This window comes from Staurois parvus, unplaced genomic scaffold (genome assembly GCF_062004578.1).
Source record: "Staurois parvus isolate SC_StPar_1 unplaced genomic scaffold, SC_StPar_1.0 ptg000157l, whole genome shotgun sequence".
NCBI lineage: Eukaryota > Metazoa > Chordata > Amphibia > Anura > Ranidae > Staurois > Staurois parvus.
In genome coordinates, this window is record NW_028317953.1 from 8,863,805 (window position 1) to 8,887,843 (window position 24,039).

The 24,039-nt window shown below is 40.2% G+C and overlaps 1 protein-coding gene across 1 annotated transcript; it reads right to left on the bottom strand.

Moving 5' to 3' along the window:
* Nucleotides 1-1,149: 1,149 nt before the first annotated feature.
* LOC149463213 (CDK5 and ABL1 enzyme substrate 1-like) lies at nt 1,150-23,838 on the bottom strand. Its single transcript, XM_089675743.1, has 6 exons — nt 22,942-23,838; nt 21,357-21,513; nt 13,658-13,761; nt 13,434-13,540; nt 11,675-11,882; nt 1,150-3,567 (listed from the first exon to the last, which is right to left on the bottom strand). The coding sequence occupies exons 1-6, from the start codon at nt 22,999-23,001 to the stop codon at nt 3,427-3,429; spliced, it is 777 nt and encodes a 258-aa protein (XP_089531869.1). The 5' UTR covers nt 23,002-23,838; the 3' UTR covers nt 1,150-3,426.
* Nucleotides 23,839-24,039: the final 201 nt, after the last annotated feature.

Here is a 24,039-nt window from a genome sequence, read left to right on the forward strand (position 1 = left end):
CTAAAGCTAGTGAAGGCCTCTGAATAGCCAGAAATCAAAATATGCCAGCTGCAGGCTTCCCGCCTACAACTTTTTCAGTTTTCCTTCAGCAAGAATAATCACCTTAAAAACAAGCATGCCAATGCTTGTAGTACTCAGGATTTCAATCTCAAAACTAAACCTTAACTAGATGACATTGCATTTCCTATTCACTGTGCATCGTGACCAATCGCCATGCTTTTTTTTTACCTTTTTCATAAAATACAGTTTTAATTTTTTTCCATCTTTTGTGCTTTTCAGTGCTGATGATCTGTAGGCTCGAGACACTTTTTGTCTAAATGTACTGGCTCTGGGTCAACTTCACATCATTATTCAGCACTGGCTTCTTGTGAATGACAACAGTGGAACATAGCTGTGTAATCAGGAGCCAACTATCACCTCATAACAGGAAGTGCCTGAACAAGGAAATTCCTGGTAGGATAAAAACACTATTGTAATGAAATCTATATCATTTATAGCAAGAAGAAAGATGTAAAAAGAATTCCCCTTGCAAAGAAGACAGGTGAAGCTTACCTTTCCCACTTCCCATGCACCTGAATATCTGAAGAATCTTAAAAATGTGCAACTTCCTGGAGTATTGGATTCCTGGTTCTCCACCTACACTCCACCTACTGTGTCCCATTGGGTGCAGTCAGGGACCAGGACTCAAATATTCCTGGAAGCAGGAGATTCTTCCGGCATGGATTTTGCTTCAGTACAGGACGTTTGGTTACATAGGAGGATGTGGAAGTATGTACTTACATAATTGCAGGGGACACTTTGTTTAGCCACAAAAAATGAAAAATTGTATCATATACTTTCCATAATTTACCTTTCCCAGTGCCAATCCATGGCAACATACGCGAAGTAGTATGCTGCCATGTTGGTGCCAGGAACACAGGAAGTAACAAATGCAGTAATTTTTAATATTCTGGAGCCAATCCATATGCTGCCATGTTGGAGCCAGGAAAGGTGCATTTGAAAAAAAGATTGATATTAAACTAGATTCATCTACAGCTAAAGTAGAAATATTTTTAATAACACATTTTGCACTTGTTATGGCCTGTGGGGAAAAACAAAATCACATACATTTTATTTTGATTATTAAATGTAAGTAATCCAACTTCAACATTTTCTATATGTATTTTTTTATTTAAAAATTAAATATCTGAATGTGATGGAAAAGAGTCAATGAATGAAAACAGACTTCAGCCTAAAAATGCTACCAGTTGAAGGCACTGTTTGATTTCCATACTTCTGGAGCTAAATTCACAATATTCATGTGATCTGTTTTAAACTAGCCAAAAGGGGTGAACACCAGGGCCCACGTTCCCAGAAAATACTGAGTTTACCCATATTTAGCCCTTCATATTATCTAGAATTTTAACAAAGGATTAAACAATTAGAAGGAACAAAAAAAAAAGAAAATCAAAATATTGATTTCAAGAATATCCACCAACCTAAGTAGAAACAAGTGTCAACATTAGACACTCCCATAAATCCAATGCACTGGCTATGTGGTTCCAGTGACATGTCCAGCCCAAAATTACTGTGTTAAACAAGTTATGTTTATAGTTTGGGCTGTGTGGCATTAATATGTACCAAATGTCTACAGGCAGCCATATTGTGACAAAGCAATCACTATGAATAAGCATAAGTGACTTCTTTAGCCAAGCAATGTTCGTATGACTTGTATGTATTAAAGAAAATTTGGGCTTATTAAATAAGGCAAACAGCAATGTACAAAGTGTAGTAACCCATAACAACCAATCACTTTTCATTGTTCTGACTACTTCCAATAAAAATACATTTGGTTGGGTCCACTATTTCTGCACTTTGTAAACCACATCTTTATAAACTATGCCCAAATGCACAGCAGTGTGCACAGGTGGAGCTAATTTACTAAGATAGAAAAGAAAACAGATCTCCTCCCACATCATAGTAATGAATTCAACAATATAAAATCGTCAAGTATAAATTACGCTGCAAATGAAACAATAAAAAACAAAACAAAGCAGAATACATTTTGTATTCATTATCTTCTGATGCTAGAAAGGCTACATTGATTTGTATAGAATCACACATCAGTCAGTATTGGAGATGAATGTATTGTTGATGAAAATTATAATGGGCAGTTGCCTTCTCAGAACACTGCTTTATAACATGTAGCACAAGAAAACGTGCTTAAGATGCACTCTAACATAGAGCACAGAAGAATCTCAACACCAAGCTGTACGACTCAATGCGTTTCCTCCACAGTGGAAAAGTGCAATCGTTAAAATGTTGTGGCTTTATAGCAAAGCTGTCACTAAAGTAATAAGATCACCAAATATCCTGGCTTTATAGAGTGTACTGGTGGAATGAAACCATTTGTAGTGTTAATCCATATGTGTCATGGCCAGTGCCAGTTGAGGTTAAGATTCATTTCACACAGTTTTTACATCCAGGCTTAAGCCAGTCTCTTGGGATCCTCCAAGATAGCCAAGCACATAAGTTTTCTTTGTAAGAAATACATTGGCACATTTCTTTTTTTGACACAGTGAAGGTTAACACCTGACATGGCACCTTAATGAAATGTCCTTTACGATAAATGTCAGACCTGAAGGTGAAGAGATGACAAAGTCCACTTGTGAGTTTAAAGTAAAAATGTTCTTGGAGGAGAGAAGTGCTAGAAATTTCAGCTTGTGGTCCACACATGTCATTTCTCCTCTGAACAGTTATTCACAATAATTTAATTATTGTAAAAAAAACAAATACCAGCAAGTTGCTCCAATGAGAACATTGGTGCTAAAGTATACATGCACCATCACAAAGTGTAGATAGGCATTTTGTGAACTGAGCTAATGTTCATTAAACAGGTTCCCAATAAAGATTTTGAAGCAGGTGAATTCTGCATATTAACCACATTGAAGCCTCAAGAACAGAAGCCCTGATCCAAGGTGAAGGAGGCTCCAAATATCCAAAGATTAGCAAACTGTCCGCTGCTCACTTTGGTGTAAGGCAGGTGTGTTGCATACATGTTCCCTACTCTGCCAATCCATTGATTAGAGGATGCATGCTATAAAGCTCCCATCACCACTCACACAGTCACGCATGAGTATGAAACCCTGCATACAGGAACTGCAAACAACAGGACTAGGAACTGTTCAGAGGATCAGTATCATGTGATAGAGTGTCACCTACACAGACATGAACTCATCTCCTCCTTCTGTTTTTGAGTATTATTATTATACAGGATTTATATAGCGCCAACGGTTTCCTCAGCGCTTTACATTATACTGTGTCAGTTCACAATATGACTGTCTCCAATAAGTGCAGGTAACAATGAAATCATTTGTATACATGTCCAATAGCAGCTGTGGCTCTGTGAGCTCCTCCACTCTCCCAGAGAAAGGCATGTAGCGAGTGCTAGGAGCTTTGGATTAAACGTCTGTAATGGGGCATAACTTCATGCTCTGGTAAGTGAAGAGCAAACTCCAAGGCAACCAGGACAGGAAATTCAAATGCCATCAACTCACGTCTGTTCAAACGAAACTTCTCTTCCAGTTTCTAAGGAGAAAATCAAACAGCAGTTATTGTATGTTAAAGACATGCAATAATAAATGTTTTGATAATTAAAAGAAGCAAAAAACAAAAACAAAAAAAAAAGAAGGGTATTTAGGAGAGGATATACATCAGAATCCTGTGATGGCTATCCCTGATTCATCAAGTTGGAATAACAACTTCCCATGCACAATCTGTAGACTAAAGTTCCTCAGCATGATGCCCCATACTTAGAGAATGTTAATCTATGTTCACGGCTCCCGGACTCCACTAAGGGATTAGGAAGGTAAAATTATTTAAACAAGCATTTTGGTCAGAGTATTTATCACATTAACGGACACATTCTGATGCTACTAAATTTGGTCTGAGCATCCATGCATAAATAACCCCTGGTCACGAACGGATTAAGATACATTTAAGTGTGCATACAGTAAGCTACAGTGGTCTCCGGTCTATATTATTGCAAGGCATTTCCATATACCTTCACTGCTTGTTAGCACACATTAAATTGAATCAATTTGGCTAAGCAGGGGTAATTGGGCACTCAGGCATACAGCATTGTCACATGAGGATGGAGAGAGTTCTCAAGTCTGTGTAAACTTGGATTTGAGCTGACATGGGGCTTTGTTTGCTACTTCCACTGGATGAGTTAAGGCACATGAGGCAAATCACTCCTGCAGCTGCGGCACCTCTTTGTCTCCGCCCCCACCTTGACTCAGCAGTTGGCAGCAGAGAGGAGGACAGAACACCTCTGCAAGATCCTGTGCTTTTCCATGCAGAAGCTCATTTCCCCCCCACCCCCCCGTCTTAGCAGTCGGCAGCAGATAGGAGGACAGAACTCCTACATATCCTATGCCTCTCTGTGCAGCCGCAGCCCCCCCTCATCTCGGCCTTGCCTGGTCTCAGCTGACTCTGGCAGCTGACTACAGCCCTCCTCTGGTCCTCATCCAGACCCTGCACTTTCTGCTTCTGAGCTCTGCCCCCAGCTTCTTCTTGGCAGAAGCACAAAGTAATGGGGGTGCAGTGTAATATAAAAGGAAGGTGGGGGGCTCTTGACATTTAATGTAAGGAGGAGGAAGAGGTGGGGTGCTCTGGACATCTAGTATTACAGATACAACGGCCCTTTAAAGACCAACATAATGCTGATGCGGACCGCAATGAAACGGAGTTCAACAGCCCTGAGTTAAGGGAAGAGAAGTATAAACAGCTGAGGAAGGGGTGGTTATTTGAACCCGTAGCATTGTTCTGCAGGGGCAAATCTCATGTTCATATTAAGTGCTATTACAGATATGAATCTGTGATTTTATCTTTTCACAACTGCAAGGCTCCAAAGGGGATAAGATAAAAGTACAGGCAATTTAGAAAAACTATCAAAGAAAGCTTTAATAAAATATGAGTTTTCACTATGCAATCATGATAAAATAACAATCATAATAGTAATATGTGACAAACTCTAATGAGCCACACTAAGTGGTGGATTTCTAGACATTCACTGCACACTTGCTAAGCTGACACTGCTCTAATTTTAAAGCATGTTTGTACCATTTGCCAAGATCTGTACTTCTATAATAGAAGGAGCTTACAAAAACATTTCCCTAGTGATAACCTGGTGAATGTAACATTTGTCTGGCTATCGCATCATTTCAATGTGGATGCTGCTAGTTTCTTATTGGTGTGGGAGGCTCTTCAACCATGGTTCATTGTTGGCTCAAAAATAATGATCTACTGTCTTTCCATACTGTGGATAGAAGTAGTGAGATGGCTATACAGTAGGGTATTATAAAAAATTTAGTGAAATATTAAACCCCAAACTGGAAAAATATATGAATGCCCTGGGAGGAGAGATGGACATGAGGGGAGAATCTTTGCAGGCTCATGTGGTACTGTTACATAAAGAAGGGAAAGACGTCTCGCAATGTTCAAGTTATAGGCCCATTTCACTGTTGAATTTGGACACCAAGATATATGCAAAGGTCCTAGCGAATAGGTTGAAGGAGTTTATGCCTACATGGATACATGGAGATCAGGTGGGCTTTGTCCCAGGAAGAGAGGGCAGGGACAATGGGTTGAGATCCCTGATGCTGATTCAGAGAAGTAAAAATGGGGAGGTACCAGCGGTGGCCCTTTCAATTGATGCAGAAAAGGCCTTCGATAGAGTAGACTGGGGCTTCATGATGGATACCTTAGAAGATCTAGGAATAGGAGGTAGAATGAGGGAATGGATTGGAAAACTGTATAGTAAACCCTCGGCAGTGGTAATAGTAAATGGGGAAAAAACAGAACCCATTGGGATGTCAAATGGAACGAGGCAGGGCTGCCCTTTGTCTCCCTTATTATATGTTTTGTCATTAGAGCCTCTTTTATCAACAATAAGGAAAAATGGAGACATAAAGGGAATTCAGATAGGAAGTGTAGAACATAAAGTGGCAGCTTTCGCTGATGATCTGCTGTTTTATGTGGGGAGCCCCAGGATCACACTCCCAAATCTAATGAAATTGTTGAAGGAATATGGAGAATTATCAAATTTAAAAATCAATCCAACAAAAACTGAGATCTTAAACATAAATATCCCAAAAAGTGAACAGGAAAAAATACAAGAAGAGTTTCCCTTTATTTGGAAAGAAAGTGATTTAAAGTACTTGGGTGTAAGGCTCAGCACGTCGTATAAAAACTTGTATAAGCTAAACTATATTTCACTATTGAATGAAGTAAAAGGGGAATTAAAAGCGTTAGAGAGAGGAACCCCATCGTGGTTAGGACGTATAAACTTGGTAAAAATGATAATCGTACCAAAAATTTTATACAGATTCCAAATGATACCAATTAAACTCCCGGAAGCTTTTTTTAAAGTGATAAAAAAAATGATAACGGGATATATCTGGAGGAAGAAAAAACCGAGGGTGTCCCATGAGGTATTAAGTAGAGATAAAGAGCAGGGTGGCCTGGGAGTTCCAGATATAAAGAGATATTATAAAGCAGTAATATTAGGAAGAATCTTTGATTGGACGTTCAATGTAGAGGGGAAAAGCTGGGTAAAAATTGAGAATACACTTAGTGGAACTAAACTGAATAGTATAATATGGTTACCGACACAATATAGAGGACTGAAGGAGGATTTAAGTTTGTACACTGTAAATGTATTAAGGGAATGGGATAAAATACACAAATATATGAGATGGGAATTTAACTCTATACTTATGCCACTAAGAAATACAGAATTTTTTCCACCAGGTAGAGAAGAAATAGCAGGTAGATGGTTTACAAAGGAGGACGTCCAACTCAGAGATATAATGGGGGATGGGAAATTGAAGACCTTTAAAGAGCTGGAAAAGGAAAAGGGAAATATTTTCACTAGGCTGGATGAGTGGCGATACTATCAATTAAAACGTTTTTGGGGAAATCTAAAAAAACCCCTGAGAATGAAAGAGGATTGGAATTTGTTTGAAAGGTTGCTGGACACACGGGGTGATGGGAAACATGGAATAGCCAAAGTATATAGAATCCTCACAGATTTAGGCACAAATATTAAACCACTGCACATAGTGAATTGGGAAAGAGACATGGGGGTGGTACTAGATGAAGGAAAACAGAAGAAAATAAATAGATTAGTTCACGGAAATGTAAGTTTGAGGGATGTGGAATTAAATTATAAATGTCTGACAAGATGGCACATTGTTCCGAGTGTGGAGGGAAAGATAAGTGCGGAGAAATCACAGTGGTGTTGGCGAGAGTGTGGGGAAGTGGGGACAGTTTATCATATTTGGTGGGAATGTCCAAAGATTCAAATATTCTGGAAAAAAATAATATATTTAATAGAGAACATCATTGAAATGAATATCGGGTTAGACCCTGGGATATGCCTGTTACATAGTTCAGAAATACCAATTAGTAAATATAAGAAATTAGGTTTAGGGTACTATTTGAACGCAGCAAAAAGCCTGATCCCCAAATATTGGAAGAAAAGAGAAATACCGAAAGAGGAGGAATGGATAGAGAGAGTAAACTGGACTAGGGAGATGGAGAGGATATTTTATATACAGGAAGATAAGATGGAGATACATCTCGCGAGATGGGAAAAATGGGAAAATTTTGTAACAAGTAGGAGAAATTGAAAAATAGAACGTCATAGAGAACAAACTAGTAGGATACGCTTGCTTTGGATACAAGACAAGGGAATGCAGAGCGGGGGGGGGGGGGGGAGGGGTCAAGGTTTTAAGAGGGGGGGTTATTGAAAACATAAGAAATAATTGTATATTTATGAGGATAGAGTTGAAAATGTCTTTTCGTTATTTTTTTTTCTATTGTTATTTCTGTGCAAATACTAATAAATATTTAAATAAAAAAAAAAAGAAGTAGTGAGATGTTTCTTGGTAGAGGTCAGATAGCTTTACCCGTATTATACTCAAACAGCAATGCTTCTTCAGAACTTTTCCTTTTAATGACCTATGCAATGAAGAGGTAATGCAGAGGTTTTGGCTCCCAGCTTCCCAGTGATGCAGGACCTTTCAGAAATGTTTCTAAGAGAATCTTAATCTTCTGGTAACCATGAATGGTGCATGCCCTGTGTTGGTGCAAACTTGGTATAAATTATGCCAAGGAGGTTCTCAGACAGAAGCACAACTTCAGAAAAGGGTCTTTTACTTGCTAGGGGGACACCATAGACTGAACTCAAATTGAGATTGCACCACCATACCAGAGAGAAAAAGAAAAATCACATATTGTGTATTGATTTTTGATGGTGGCTGGCCACACATGATCGGGCTGCTGAGTGTTCTAAAAAAAGATCCTTCCAAATGTGCATTTTTTTGGTCTTTCAGGTGACAGGTGTCTCGGGTGGAAAACAACAGAGAAAGGAAGAACAAGAAGACCCATCACTTGATTCCTCAGCTTCCAAAAGACTTGGCCAGACTTGGTCAAAATGTTGGTAAAAGGTCCACAGAAAAAATACATTCCCCTACTCAGGCAACAGTATGCATATTTGCTAACAATTTGGCCACCAAAGACATCAAAACAAAATATATTTTTGTTTGGACTGGCATTCTCTAAAGTGTAATTAAAGCCAAAACATTTTTTGGCTAGTGTGAGGAAAGGCAAGTACCTCTGTAAGGCTATTACCGCAGTCTACATCCCCACTAATAAGATTTCCCTGCATTTCTGGTAAACAGAGATACAACAAAAATAACTAGAATCTCTTTAAAATAAAGGACAATCCCACCTTTGTCACTGCAATAGGTGTCAGTATGCATTCAGGGCCACTCTCCCGCACCTGTACACCTGTCAAATTAGGACCTGCAGCTGTGTTCATAGAGACACTACATCACCATAGAGTAACAAGCAGCTCCAGCTGCACAAACCACTCGTTCACATTGTTTGGGCCAGAGAACCCATGTGAATGAGCCCTTAATTTTTAAATTTTTTTTAAACATTTTTAATTTTTTTTAAATAATTGATTGCAATGTTTTTGATTTTTTTTTTTCACATTTGTGGGGGGGGGGGGGGTGGACGGTATCAGTATGGTAGTGGATGGTGTCAGTCAAAGCAGAAGATGGTATCACAGTAGGGCAGTGGATATTGTTGCAATTGTACATACAAATATGGATGTGAACATCCATTTTGCTAAAGGTCCTCCATCTTGTGTCATCCTCATTCCAGATTAGCCCCCCTTCCTTCTTGTTGAATGGCCCGTGGGCCTTGTGTGCTGAGTTCAGGAGTGCACAGGGCACAGCTGGATATCTTTCATGGTTGTAAACCCAATTAGCTGGTTTCAGGGTGTCTGGTAGACTCTTGCTCTGAAGCTGATCATAAAGCTATAAACCCGTCAGTCACTGGACTTCAAAAGCATTCTGAAATAGCAGTAAAACCTGCATCCCATGTGAAACCACTTTTTCATACAATTTCTCGTAGGAAATACATACAATAAAACAAGACATATATTCAGAGAGGTAATTTTAATACAAGTCACCTGATACCTTACACCCCTAGACTACGTCTACCCTAGAGCAGAAAGCGATATATCTCCTTAACCGTCACAGCCAGATATGTCATATGTGATGTCTGGACGTTCAGAATATTGTTCTGCATATTATCCTGCCAGTGGATAGGATGCTACATGTACCTATGGAAGGTTATTGACCCTGGTATAACTTGGGAGGGATTTTGGTTCTAGCCTGGGTCTCCGCCTAAACCCCCCCCCTCCCCAAATGAGGCGACTGGCCCTTGGCTTCAGTAGACACCCCCTGCTGGATAACTACAAAATAGGCTGTCAGGCCTGGAGACGTAAGATGAAGAGATCTCCCTTTTAACATCAGGAACCAACTTTGGGAGAAAAGGCACCCTTTTGTTCGGACACTTGAACGCTGCTTAAACCAGGATTTCTGCAAGTATTCTACCTCTCTAAACTTCTTTCTGTTATATATATATATATATATATATATACACACACACTACATCTTTTTCTGTAAATATTTTTATTGCACCATTTTGACCTATTTAGTAATAAATCCTATTATCTGAAAAGTGTTGAACTGTTTCTAAAGCTCTTTAATGCAAACTAAGAATCCCTGTCTCTGAAGAGTGCTACTGTGTGTTTTTAAACTTCTGCATACATCTGCCTGCGGTGACAGTGTGTATACAGACACTTATTCAGACATCATAGTGTTACTGCTAAGATTGGTGAGTTTCCTCCTTCTCTGTACAAAAAGGCGGTGGTGGCAGCGTGAAGGGTTAATTGCGTAATTACCTTGACCCAGTAACATTCGCTCTCAGGCTGCGGCATAGATTGTGGTCCAGTGAGCTGGAAAATCTTTGTGCAGGGTGCAGCTGAGCGTGGCATTGTTACGCACGTGACAGCGCAGTTTTAGATTGGCTAGTCCTTCGGTCACAAGTCGGTGAGAAGAAAGGGCTGGGGGTCTGACGCCGCGCCCGTCACAGATAGTGTCACTAGTTTATTATTTTATTCTTTATTACTTTTTTCAATTTATGTTTTAATATTTTTGTACAATTTTATTTTTTACATTTTTTTTTTTTAACTGCCCTGTTGTGGGGGTGATGGGCTTTGGTGAAATATTAGGGGTCTAAATAGACCCCTGAAGTCCCACGTTTGAGACAGAGAAAGGGACTGAAGAAGCCCATTCCCCAGTATTTTTTTCTGTAGCCTCAACTGCACTGCAGAATGAATGAACAGGAGACAGAGGCTGTTTTACTGTTTATTATGCTTCAGTTATGAATGAACACAGTGAGTGATCTGTACCAATCACTCACTGAGTTCATTCAGAAAAGGAAGGGGCTGACAAATGACATATTTACTGGCCACTTGCCTGCTCTCCATCCTGAAGAGAGGAGGGAAGCCAGCAGCACTATGGGGAGGGGGCATGGGGAACAGCAGCTGGGGGAATTGGACAGTGGACAGGAGGAGGTGATAGGTGCGGTGGTGGGTCAATTAGAGGAACTGATCTCCTCTCTGTACAGCAGCTGAAGGCAGCAGCAGAGAGAGGAAACTAAGCTGGCTTTCAGCTGCTGTACAAACAACCACACAGGGGATTGCTTCCTCTAACTGCCTTCCCGCCATATCCTCCACCCCCTCCTGTCCACAGCTGTGGGAGATTTCTGTGCATTTTGGATGAGTTCACCTGTGGGGTGGTTCGGAAAACTGCAGCAGTCTTGCAGTTTTCCACACTGCTCTGCTTCATAGGTGACAGCTGCAGGGAAGTGTGAATGTGGCACACGGTAAACCATTGCTTTCTCTGTGTCCTTGCAGAAAGTTGAGTTTTTCTTCTACAGAAGAATGCAGCTCTTTGCTATAGTGTGAATGGGCCCTTAGGGAAGATGACCTATGAAATCTGACTGAGGTTATAATTCTTCCTTACTCTTCCCAATGCAAATGTTTTTCCCCATTTCTTGCAAGTCACATTTCCACATCATTTACATGTGTATGCTCCTCTGAAGGTAGCAGGAGGTTCTACAGAATATCACTTGGTGAACAGTAAAGTATGAATTGGAGCTTATAACTGCCTTGAATTTCTGTGTATAATATATTTGTATGTTATTGTACCAAGTGGTTTATCTAAATAATTGTATTCTGGTGGCACTGTGGCAATAAGGCTCATGTACTTACATCAATGAGGTGTTTGACTTCATGTTTTCGGAGATCACTCCCAATTTTGGCAGCTAACAGGATGCAGGCTCCAGCACAAAGCTTTCTGTTTTGTTTGTTCAACTTCCCCTTCAATGCAAGCTTCTCAAAATATACAAATGCCATGGCCACAGTAGGCTCTTCATAGCCACATTCCTCCTGTGCCAGCTTGCGAATATCCCGCTTCAGGCTAGAAACAAAGACAAGCATGTTGCTCATGGACGCTACTGAAATGTCAATGTAGATGAATCTGTGGTGGTTTAAACTACTGATCTTTTTAGGAGATCTACTATAGGAGTTTCAGCCTAGGGCTAATAAAAGATTAATCAACAGATTTCATATTGACTCTTCTGAATAACCATTTTGAAGGAGGATCATAAATGTGGATACGTGCATGGCATGAAAATAATGCAACGGCAATTTTACACTTGAATTACACAATGTCAATATTAAAAGGGAATATAATAATCCAACTGTACAATATGCACATTTGTCAATGTACTGTATATGGTCATTCTATGACTGCTTTAACTCAAGTCTGCAACATCCAAGGGTCACTGCAGACATTGTACACCTTTATATAAAGCAGTTATCATGCACTCATATCATTTGACCTATGAGCTATCCAAAAGGCCATAACTGCAATATTCCTCTGATTTCAAGGTAGTAGGGGTTCAGAAAGTTAGGTTCTGACCTTGTTTTTTTTAGCACTGGCCACACAGATAAATATGTAAATTTTTAGGATTAGTTTTTTAAAAAGGTAGGTTTTCAATACTTCGGCTAGTTCTGGGTTCTGTGTTGGGCGATCAAAGAAAATGTTTTTTACCCAAAACACACTGGTTTCTACGACATCATTTAGGGTCATTTGCATAAATCTTCTTGCTTTAACCTTCCCGGTAGTTTATAGCAATATAATTATGTCTATGATCAAAGACCAATGTCACCTACTTGTATGCCTAGGGGAACAATTTATTGTGCTTACAGAGAGATTTTCCAGTTCCACCGACTGCCATTGGCAGTGCAGAGGGTCCTGGTGTTATTACAAAGATCCAAAGATACAGTACTGGAATATATTAATAGGACAAAGCCTGCAGTGTGTGTGGCCAGTACATGACTGACACATTCCATGCTTTGTTTTTAAAATGCATTTATTAAAAACAAAGCTTGGGGGAAAAAAATATGATAAAATATTTACAATTGGCTTAAACTACAATTCTCAAAGCTTTACATAAAGAATCTAAAGGGATAAGTTCACCTTTAAAAAATAAATAAATAAATGCACATCTTTTAGCAGGTAAAAAAAAAATGTGCATTTTTTTTTTTTTTTTTTTACTTGGGAGTCTAGAAAGCATTGCACCCGTGATCAGCAGAACGTGGGTGTTATGCAGGAGTCCTGCAGATTTGTCAGTGTATCTGTCTGCTCGTACGGGAAAGTAGATACACACTGACAGGAAGAGACAATGAACTACCACAGCACTCAACAGGGTGGAGTAAGGCACAGCCGCGTTCTTTTTTAAATAGTGACAGCTGACGGGGAGAGAAGATCACCCTCTAGCTGTCACTAGATGCAGCGGAGCAGGCAGCGGCTCAGGGAGTTGGAACATATTACATGTTTCTAAAGGTGAACTTATCCTTTAACTTTCAGTCAGATTACTGTCATTTAAAAAGTAGGAACCCCTATCTTTTAGTTTTTGCTAATGTGTCATTGGTGGATTCTTCTGTAGATGAAAATGTGACATACCTTCTTATTTTGCTAAGAGTAAGCTTGATATGAGGAAATTTTTCTTTGAAAGTCTCATTCATATCTCTCTTGAGGTCAGATGGTTTCACATATTCTATTATAGTGGTCTGAAATGTAAAGAAGATTTAAAAGATGCTTAGGCTAATTTATTGATAGCCTGCAGTTGTCCAGCAGTGTATTCTTAGTATAACAGCAAAACAGAGCAGATAAGGGACAAGACTTGCCATGTAAGAAGGGAATATTAGAACCCGCTTGTGCTTGCCACATGGCCACTGAGGATCATCCAGGAGATTTGGATCGTACTCGGTAAAGTCTCCTATGTCACTTCCTAATTCAAATATAGGAAACAATAAAAATAGCCTATTAGTTATTTGAATGGATAAAATACTAGGGCGGCCATTACTGGCCTCCTTCAATAAATGACTCTTTCCAGTTTGGCTTCTATTCTTCTGAATCACAAACCAAGAACAAGCACACATATGAAAGTCTTCTTTAGAAGGAGAGGTCAACAATGGCAGCCCACACATCTCTCATGACAAGTTTGCTTTAAAACACAACTGTAGCTAAGTAATAAATGAATGGTGTGAAAAAAATGTAGGCGCCATAAAAGAAACGCTATCACTTTGTCAATTCAGGACAAAGGGACAATGTCTTTGAAAAGAGCATCCCTGGACCCCCATATATTCAAATTACCTGTGATCCCTTTCAGCTCCTTGTTCCTCTGCAGATGGAACGGACATAGTCTGTGGTGGCCAACCAGGGAAGCATTGACGTCACTCTCCTGGGCATGTCCAGGCCTAGCAATTGGCTGCAAGGCCAGGGCAAAGTCACAGCATAAAAGGTCACATGTTTCTCTATACCTGAAGGTGCCAGATATTCTTGCTGGCTTGGAAGGAGCAAGGAGCTGTAAAAGGGAGCAAAGAGGTAATGAGAGTACAATGCCTTGAAAAGTATTCATTCCCCTTGAAATTTTCCAAATTTTGTCATGTTACAACCTAAAACATAAATGTATTTTATTGTAATTTTATGTGATAGACCAACACAAAATGGCACATAATTGTGAAGTGGACAGAAAATGATAAATGGTTTTCAAATTTTTTTTTACAAATAATTATCTGAAAAGTATGGCATGCATTTGTATTCAGCCCCCTTTACTCTGATACCCCTAACTAAAATCTAGCGTAACCAACTGCCTTCAGAAGTCACCTAATTAGTAAATTAGTCCACCTGTGTGTAATTTAATCTTTGTATAAATACAGCTGTTCTGTGAAGCCCTTAGAGGTTTGTTAGAGAACATTAGTGAACAAAGAGCATTATGAAGGCCAAGGACAACCAGACAGGTCAGGGATAAAGTTGTAGATAAGTTTAAAGAAGGGTTAGGTTATAAAAAATATCCTGAGCTTTGAACATCTCATGGAGTGCTGTTCAATCCACCATCCGAAAATGGAAAGAGTATAGCACAACTGCAAACCTACCAAGACATGGCCGTCCACCTAAACTGATAGGCGGGGCAAGGAGAGCATTAATCAGAGAAGCAGCCAAGAGGCTCATGGTAACTCTGGAGCTGCAAAGATCCACAGCTCAGGTGGGAGAATCTGTCCACAGGAGGACAACTATTAGTTGTACACTCCACAAATCTGGCCTTTATGGAAGAGTGGCAAGAGGAAAGTCATTGTTGAAAGAAAGCCATAAGAAGTCCAGTTTGCTTGAAGTCTTGAAGTTTGCTTGAAGTCATGTAGGGGACACAGCAAACATGTGGAAGAAGGTGCTCTGGTCAGATGAGACCAAAATGTTACTTTTTGGCCTAAAAGCAAAATGCTATGTGTGGCAGAAAACTATCACTGCACATCACCCTGAACACACCATCTCCAAAATGAAATGTGGTGGTGGCAGCATCATGTTGTGGGGATGATTTTCTTCAGCAGGGACAGGGAAGCTGGTCAGAGTTGATGTGAAGATGGATGGAGCCAAATACAGTGCAATCTTAGAATAAAACCTGTTAGAGTCTGCAAAACATTTGAGACTGGGGCAGAGGTTCACCTTCCAGCAGGGCAACGACCCTAAACATACAGCCAGAGCTACAAAGGAATGGTTTAGATCAAAGCATATTTATGTGTTAGAATGGCCCAGTCAACGTCTAAACCTAAATCCAATTGAGAATCTGTAGAAAGACTTGAAAATTGCTGTTCACAGATGCTCTCCATCCAATCTGACAGAGCTTGAGCTATTTTGCAAAGAAGAATGGGCAAAAATGTAACTCTCTAGATGTGCAAAGCTGGTAGAGACAAATCCAAAAAGACTTGCAGCTGTAATTGCAGCGAAATGTGGTTCTACAAAGTATTGACTCAGGGGGGCTGAATACAAATGCATGCCACACTTTCTATATATTTGTAAAAAATTTAGAAAACCATTTATCATTTTCCTTCCACTTCACAATTATGTGCCACTTTGTGTTGGTCTATCACATAAAATACATTTAGGTTTTTGGTTGTAACATGACAAAATGTGGAAAATTTCAAGGGGTATGAATACTTTTTCAAGGCACTGTATATAGGAGTCGGAATGCCCATTCGAATACAGTCACCTTGACCTGCATGGCAAGATAACAGTGTCCACTTATCTGCAATGAAGTATGTCCCACGTCATGCAGGCTGCTGCTTTGTGCAGAAATATCCTCTGCAGAATGCCGGTTCTATTCTTGGTGCTGAACTTCCGGCACATTGGGATAAGCTTTGGGTTGAACCGTATTCAAGTGGGTCCAATAGGGAACCTGCCCCCTCATTCCTCTTATCTATTAGGAAAAGCCCATGTATTTACTTTTTTTGTAAATCTTTTATTTGTACAAATGGCGTACAATGCAAAAGCAAGTAGTATGTCAAATTAAGTACAGAGAATAACAGTGAAAATGTCAAAGCATCATATTGTACATTAGAAAAGGTAATATCAGAGTATGTCAGGGCCCCAGAAAGGCTCAACGGACGAAAAATATTTTGTACCAAGGAAAGCAGAGCATAGGGCAAGACATAAATCATATTGCAGTAGTTAAGAATTGTCCTGACACTGTGGTGTTTGAATCCACCCTGGTTGTTGGAGGACAGGGTGGTACAAGGAGAGTGTGCTCAAGGTATTGCTGATTATTGGAATACAAATTTGGGCACCGTTGACCCCTCCACGGAGTGGGAGGCATTTAAAACTACCCTCCGTGGAACCTTTATGTCTGTTACTGGTATGTTACATAAAAATGCTCAGGTAGGCACAGAGGAACTGGATGATAGCTGAAAGTAATTATACTGCTAACCCTGGTCCCCTTACTAGAGCGGAATGGCTGTTGAAATGTAGAGACTATGAACTCCGCTTGTTAGACCTTACTAAAAAAAGATGCTATATACTGCCCAAAAAAACTTTTGAACATGGGAAAAAGCAAGGCAGCCTACTGGCTTATTTACTAGGCCTGAATATGTCCCTACTTCTATTCCCCGGATATGTTTACCTTCTGGACAGTTAGGCACTACCCCTGGCAGTTGCGGATACCTTTCTGTCATACTATACTGATCTTTAGGCTACTATGGCTGACTACTCCACAGATCAGTTACGCAACTATTTGGCACGGGTTACTCTCCCCTCCTTGTCCACCAGTGTACAAGGGGATCTGGAGGTACCTATCTCAGTTGAGGATTTCACAATTATCAGCTCACAAGACCCCAGGCCTTGATGGCTTTCCAGCTGAGTGGTATGCCTGTGTCAGGTTGCTGATTAGCCCATTTCTTCTTCGGACGTTTAATGAAGCCCTAGAGACAGGTGTCTTGCCTCCCACTATGTGAGAGGCATTGATTGTACTTATTTTGAAACCTCATAAAAGACCCTCTCAAATGTGATTCCTATAGGCCGATTTCCCTCATTAATGTTGATGTTAAAATTCTGGCGAAAGTTTTGGCCAATCGTATGAATGATGTAGTGGAGACTCTGGTGAAGGGAGACCAGGGTGGATTTATACCTGGTCGCTCCACTAGAATGAACATTCGTAGATTGTTTCATAATTTGCAGTACCCTAATGTCTGCTCCTCTTCACGTGTTGTTGTCTCTCTGGACACCTGTAAGGCCTTTGATAGTGTAGAATGGCCCTTATCTATTTCAGGTACTACATCTCTATGGCTTTGGCCCTTGTATGATAGCCTGGATACGTCTGTTCAACATGAAACTTGTGGCTGGAATTAGAGTGAATTCCTATGTTACTGTTGCCTTTCCGATACATAGAGGCACCAGGCAGGGTTGCCCCTTATCGCCCCTATTATTTGCACTAGCGATAGAGCCACTTGCTATTTGTATCCGTAATTCCCCTTCTATTAGAGGTCTTCCTATTGATACGACAGAGGAAAGCATTTCCCTTTATACTAACAATACCATGGTATATTTAGCTGACCCCCATGCCTCATTGTATACTCTACTACAAGAAATTACTCTTTTTGGTGATTACTCTGGCTTCCGGGTAAATTGGAATGAATCTAGCTTATTCCCGCTCGATCCTGGTGCTGTGTCTGTGATTCACTTGGAGTCTAAACTACAAGTTGTTACCACGTTCAGATATCTAGGGATTACGATACAACTGCCGTTGTCCTCCTACATTCCTAACAATATATGTCCATTGATTACCCAGTTGCGGATTCATACCAGGCAGTGGATGGATCTGCCATTAGACTTGATGGGAAGGGTTAATATCCTGAAGAAGGTATATCTCCCTAAGCTGTTGTATGTGCTAGCTAATTCCCCTTGCAAAATACCTAAATCCCTATTTAAACAAATTGATACCATTTGTACTGTGTTTCTCTGGAAATATTGCACCCCCAGGATGGCATTGGAGGTCTTTGGCGGGACTGGCCTTCCCTAACTTCTATCTAGATTACCTAGCATCCCAAATTGTTCATATACATGACTGACTGTTTCTTACTTCTGCTAATGCCTGCACTACTACTGAAGCGGCTATCGCTTTGTCCTTGGAAGCCATACATAATATTATTTATCGACGCCAGGTACCTGCCCGTCCTGGTACTACTATGCTATGCACATCCTTATCCTTGTTTACGGTCATGCTGACCCGAATATTTAAAACCTCCTGGGACGTATCTCCCAATAATCCTCTGTGACTTAATCCCACTTTGCAAGAACGCTATTCCCTGCCTGACCCCCAGTGATGGTCTTCTAGAGGAATTAAATATCTATGCCATTTGTTTACTTCCTGGGGTTTTAAGACATTCCAGCTATTGAGTGGAGTTTGACCTACCTCCCTACTACTTAATTTATTAATATCAACTTCAACATGCAGTGAACACGCAATTTGGGACTTTAGATAACCCTTTACAGATTACCCACTTAGAAAAGCTATTAAGACAACTTCCCCCTACTAAGTTTATCTCTATTTATTATTTTGCTCTGATGCTGGACTCCAATCCTAGATTTCGGGTTGCCCAGGCTAGATGGGTTTCAATGGACATACTATTTGAGGAGGCAGACTGGTCCGAATTCAGTGATACCTATATTAAATCTGTTATCTCCTCAAAAGATAGATTTATCCAACTTAAAGTTTGTCATCTCTCATCTTACTTAAGTTAAAGATTCCCTCCCCTTGTATAAACTAACTTTTGAACTCAGGAAAACGCCCAAAGTATTCCACAAATTATGGGAAATATGGCTTTCCAATCCCCTTACTTTGTCCTCTATAGAACCACTGTTTTGAGTGAGATTTCTCCACCTGTGTTTAGTTGGGTATAGTCCTTTTTTCCTTGGAGTGTATTCATTCAGTTTGTTGTATGCTTTGATATGATGCAAATGTATGGCAATGTGAGCGGTTTTTTGTTTGTTCAATGTTTACTTGTTGGACCTCTGTCCTGGGTTTTGTATCTTTTGTAGGTTTTGTGTTAAAAACCAATAAAAATATCTTAAAAAAAAAAAAGAAAAATTGCCCTGTAGTAAGAGGGGTTATGGCAAACCTAAGATCGTTAGGACTGACTAATGGGCTGTGAGAATATGAAAAAACAGAATGGGTAAGGTTGCCAACCCACAATGTAGAAGACATACTGATAACAATAAAAACGGGAAGTGGGGGTGATAGGGGAAATTGGGAGTAAACTCTGCAGAAAGGGAGCCAGGGGGGAAAAATGGAGTATAACGGGAAGAACTATATAGAGGGGGAGGGGCCAAAAAAGATGAAGAAGAAGAGAGGAGATAGGTGGGCTAAAGACCAAATGATTACGCATCCTCTCCCAGGGTGTATGAATAGGACAGAAAGAGTAGGAACCTCACCAGTGGCGAGCAAGTTCGGCCAGATATGCATCTGTAAATACAAAGCATCACAAGGGGCGCTACGTGTCTCAGAAGGTCTCTTCTTTGTTTCACAAGGTGGCTGTAAGATCCTCCATATCCCTCAGCTCACCTTGGAACCAAAGAGAGTGTGGTAGGGTGGGTATCCTTCCACTGAAGTGGGATACATGCCTTGGCTGCATTGAGTAGTTTGATAGTAAGAGAGGCCTTATATTTTTTGATGGGTCTCCCCGACAGATGCAGAAGGCAGACCGCTGGGTCGTCATGCAGGTCCACGGCAGTAAGTTGTTTGAAAATGTTAATCACTCCTCAAATGATTGTTTGGAGCTTCAGGCACTGCCAAAAAATATGAAAAAGGGTACCACCATCAGCCCCACAACGCCAGAGTGCAGTGGTGAAGTATGCCAGAGGTTGAAGGGCACCCAATACCATCGCATAAGGAGTTAATAGATGATCTCTTGAACTTTGGTGGCCATGGGGGACTTTTGAGGCCCATGTATTTAGACTGAATGCAACAAATTCTCTAAATTGAGCGTTCCATCATTCATCCAACTCTCTCCCATTCAGAGATTGCGTTATATTCCGTGTAAACATTGCACGGGCCTTTCTCTATGGCGAACAGGAGGGGGCGGGTCCCTTTTGGACTGTATTGAATGCGGTTCAGCCTAAAGATCCATGGCTATTAACCCCTGCCATGCTAGAAGTTGTGTGTTAAGTAGAGGACTGGGTGCCTTGCATAGGAGTTTTCTACATGAAGCAGCAGCCTGCACAATGCGGGACATACTTCATTACAGATAAGGTATGTGTCTGGAACTATAAGGGGAAAAATATCCCTTCTCTAATTCTATGTATTTCCCATACTATTGTGGCATCTCAGCAAAGATAGCCTGTAGGAACATACACTTTACAATCTGATTGTACAAGATATTTAGATTTACCAACAACTATGCAGTTCCAGGGTCTACTGAAACAAACCATTTAATTTACAGCCTTTTTGGTTTACACAAGTTAGTTGTTTTGTAAATCAAATGAGGATTGTACAATTAGATTGTGATGTGTGCAGTTAGCTTTTGATGCGACCAGTTCAGTTGTCATTTAACATCCCAGATTACCACTTTGGGACCACACTCTTCAATACATTAACTAGTTCCCATCACAAATACCTTAAAACCTTCATACCTAAAAAAATTTTTTACTGCTATGATCATTTCTTTTTCTTCTGTTGCAGTAATCCATAATCAATGCAGTTAATGGCACCCCAAAAGCTCAACAGGTAATCAGTTTTATAATAAATGTTTATCAGCAACTGCTAAACTGAATTCATTAAACAGCAACCTATAGAGTTTACAAAAAAAACAGTGCAAGGGGCAGACAGAAGTAGACATCAGCGTGCACTAGTCAGGTAATACTAAACAGATGACAGTTGATCTCTCATTGCTTTCCTTGCCTACTGCCCTTTTGACCAGAGTATTAAATACAACCCACAGTGCACCAATAAGTATAAGGTATATAACTTACACATGAATAGAGACTGAAACTGTATCCCCCACCTCATTCACATAAAACACCACAGCCATGTGAGCAACATCTGTAAAATGATCACGTCACCTGTATCGATGCTCCCCTGTACACTGTTGGCTCTTCCCAGGGTCAGGTTGCGGTGACTTGCATTACGAAACTGAGATAAGGAGCAAGTAGAGTCTATTGTATTTCTGCGTCCTCCCAAGGCATTGGTGGGGTATAAAAACTGTGTATATGATACAGTCTAGAGAAGAGAGAAAGTTGCCAGTAGCCGATCAGTGGACATTAAACATTAAGCACAGTTGCTGTCATTTCTTCCACCAGCTCTGCCACAACCGTGGTCTTCCAGATCAATCATGCATTAGAACTATAAGGGCATTCAACTAGCTCCTAACAGTAGAAAATGGCTTTTTGTGAATTATGGAGAATCTACATCCAGCTGCTGTATATCAAGCCCTTTACAATATAATCTAACAAAGTAATAAATGGTTAGTGTGGATTCCAAACAGGCTGCCTGAAATCTGCCATCCACGTGCCCCCTTTCATCATGTCTGATATATGACAGAATGAGTTCAGTGCCATCATTGTATCCCCTATATATATTTTGCATACACAGCTCTTGTAAAATAGGCCATACTTACCTAAAGAATAAGTTCACCGTCTGACCAAAATAATAAATGCACATTTTTTTGCAGGTAAGAAAACGTGCATTTATTATTTTTGGTTGCAGGAGCCTGTAAAGCATTACACAGCAGATCACTGGTGCCAGGCAGGTCTCCTGCAGATCACGGCACTCCACAGTGCTGTCGTAGTTCATTGAGCCGCTAAGACTGTCAGGACTTGTAGCTCATTAACTCACAGAACTCTGTGAATGAATGACATGGCCATGTGGGTGGAGCTCTATTCAAAAAGTGACAACTGGTACAGGGAACGTCTCTCTGTACTGCTATCATGGGGGAGGTGGAACATGTAACATGTTTCCAAAAGGTGAACTTATCCTTTAAGCTGAGCTAGTCCACAGGTCAACACGGTATGCTACTTAGCAGGCATTAATTAGCAATGGAACAGGTTTTCTGCAATGCCAGCTGTACATCTACTTTTATATCATCCCTCCTATGCCCCCTATAATTGGCAAATCAAACGTAAATGACAGCACAAGTTATGTACCATAACGCCCACTGATTTTCAGAGCCAAAGTGAGGCTTTAAATATTCATCTGTGGTTTTCAGACCTGATCATCTGTACCATAATATTTTCTTAACTTTCTTTTTCTCCATGCTAGATAAAGTAATTCACAACTGTTTATGATCTGAAGCCCATTTCAGTTAATATTTTAAAAAGCAACATTTATCATGCAAAAAAATATTAATATTTCAACTACCTATCCTTATCCTTTTAGAGCTCAGTAAATGCCATTCTTTTGTTGCATAAAAATATTATGAATATTAATATGACGATTTTAAACAATAGCAATTGCGTGCTTATTGTTCTTCAAGGACCATATTGGTGCCAATCACAACTGTACATACAAGAATTTAGTATTTCATATTAGCAGTATGGATTATTTTTATAGCAGTGTAATGGTGGTTATATACAGGGTAGGAAACACGTTATACAATGCAAGTGACGTCTAACCATTTATTTGTCTTACAAGCAGTGCTTACATTCTCACCTTCCCATCAGCACCAAGTTCAACTCCTTCAAGTCCAAGTATCATTTCACGTGTATTCATGCCACCGGAAGAATGGCGCTGCCTTGTTCCTTCCAGTTTTGTGTCCCTGTGTGCGACATAAACAACTCAAAAACAGTGTAGAACTGCATTTAAATGGAAATTTACACCATCAATGTGACAACACATCTGAATCAGACTTTATTTTAATATGTCACAAGGATGAAATTTTCAAGACAGAATGATCTTGGGGTGTCATTTTGGTGCATAACTGGTGATCTTTATGCTGCAGCTAAAGAAATTACAGTAAAAGAACTAGTTTTAGTTTCAGTTTTTTTAAATGGACAAAAAAAAAAAAAAAGGTAGGGTAGGAGAGGAATCAAACGCGTGTGTCTCATCAGAAATAATAACAGGAAATGATAGCAAACCATACAGAAATAGCATCCTTGGTTGTCAGACAGATGGAACCTTCTGCCAGATAGTCATACCTGTGAGCTCCCCTGAAAAACTGTGTGAAATCAACATTTATTTGTGCAGTGGTATTTAAAAATAGTGTTTCCTGTATTGAGTATGGAGGGAGCACTAGCACATAGGAAGTATATTGTTTTGATCTGTCAGCAGATTTCTACATTTTCATTGAGATAAGGAGCAGTAAAGCATAACCACTGTATTGCACTGCAAAGCAGGAAGCAAACCTGAATATGTAATATGCTGCCCCATACAAAATCGACAGTACTTATAGTAGCTCCAAGGATTTTTAAATTAATAACACATTGATAACCATATTTAGATAAAGCTGATCTCTCTTGCATATTTATCTAATCAAAAGGGGAAAAACATAATACATTCTCAGCTATATGGCGCTCCCTGAAAACCCACCTCTTCAGGGAAGCCTACCCCACCCTCACCTAACAGCCGCTGCCCTTCCCTCCTCCTACCACTCCATCCCCCACAGCCGTTTCCTCCTGTGCCTCTACCCCCTCCCTCCTAGATTGTAAGCTCGAAAGAGTAGGGCCCTCTTACCCCTTGTGTACTGTTTGATGTTACTGTTCTGTTTCATGTATTGTCCCCCCTCTATTGTACAGCGCTGAGCAAACCCTT

What these genes read in the sequence shown, in the direction of transcription:
- LOC149463213 (XM_089675743.1), bottom strand. Translation starts at nt 23,001, where the DNA reads ATGAATACACGTGAAATGATACTTGGACTTGAAGGAGTTGAACTTGGT. An exon ending in AACTTGGTGCTGATGGGAAG is followed by an intron (nt 21,514 to 22,941) that starts GTGAGAATGTAA and finishes TCTCTTCTCTAG; the next exon opens with ACTGTATCATATACACAGTT. An exon ending in ACTCTTAGCAAAATAAGAAG is followed by an intron (nt 11,883 to 13,433) that starts GTATGTCACATT and finishes CTTTGTTTCTAG; the next exon opens with CCTGAAGCGGGATATTCGCA.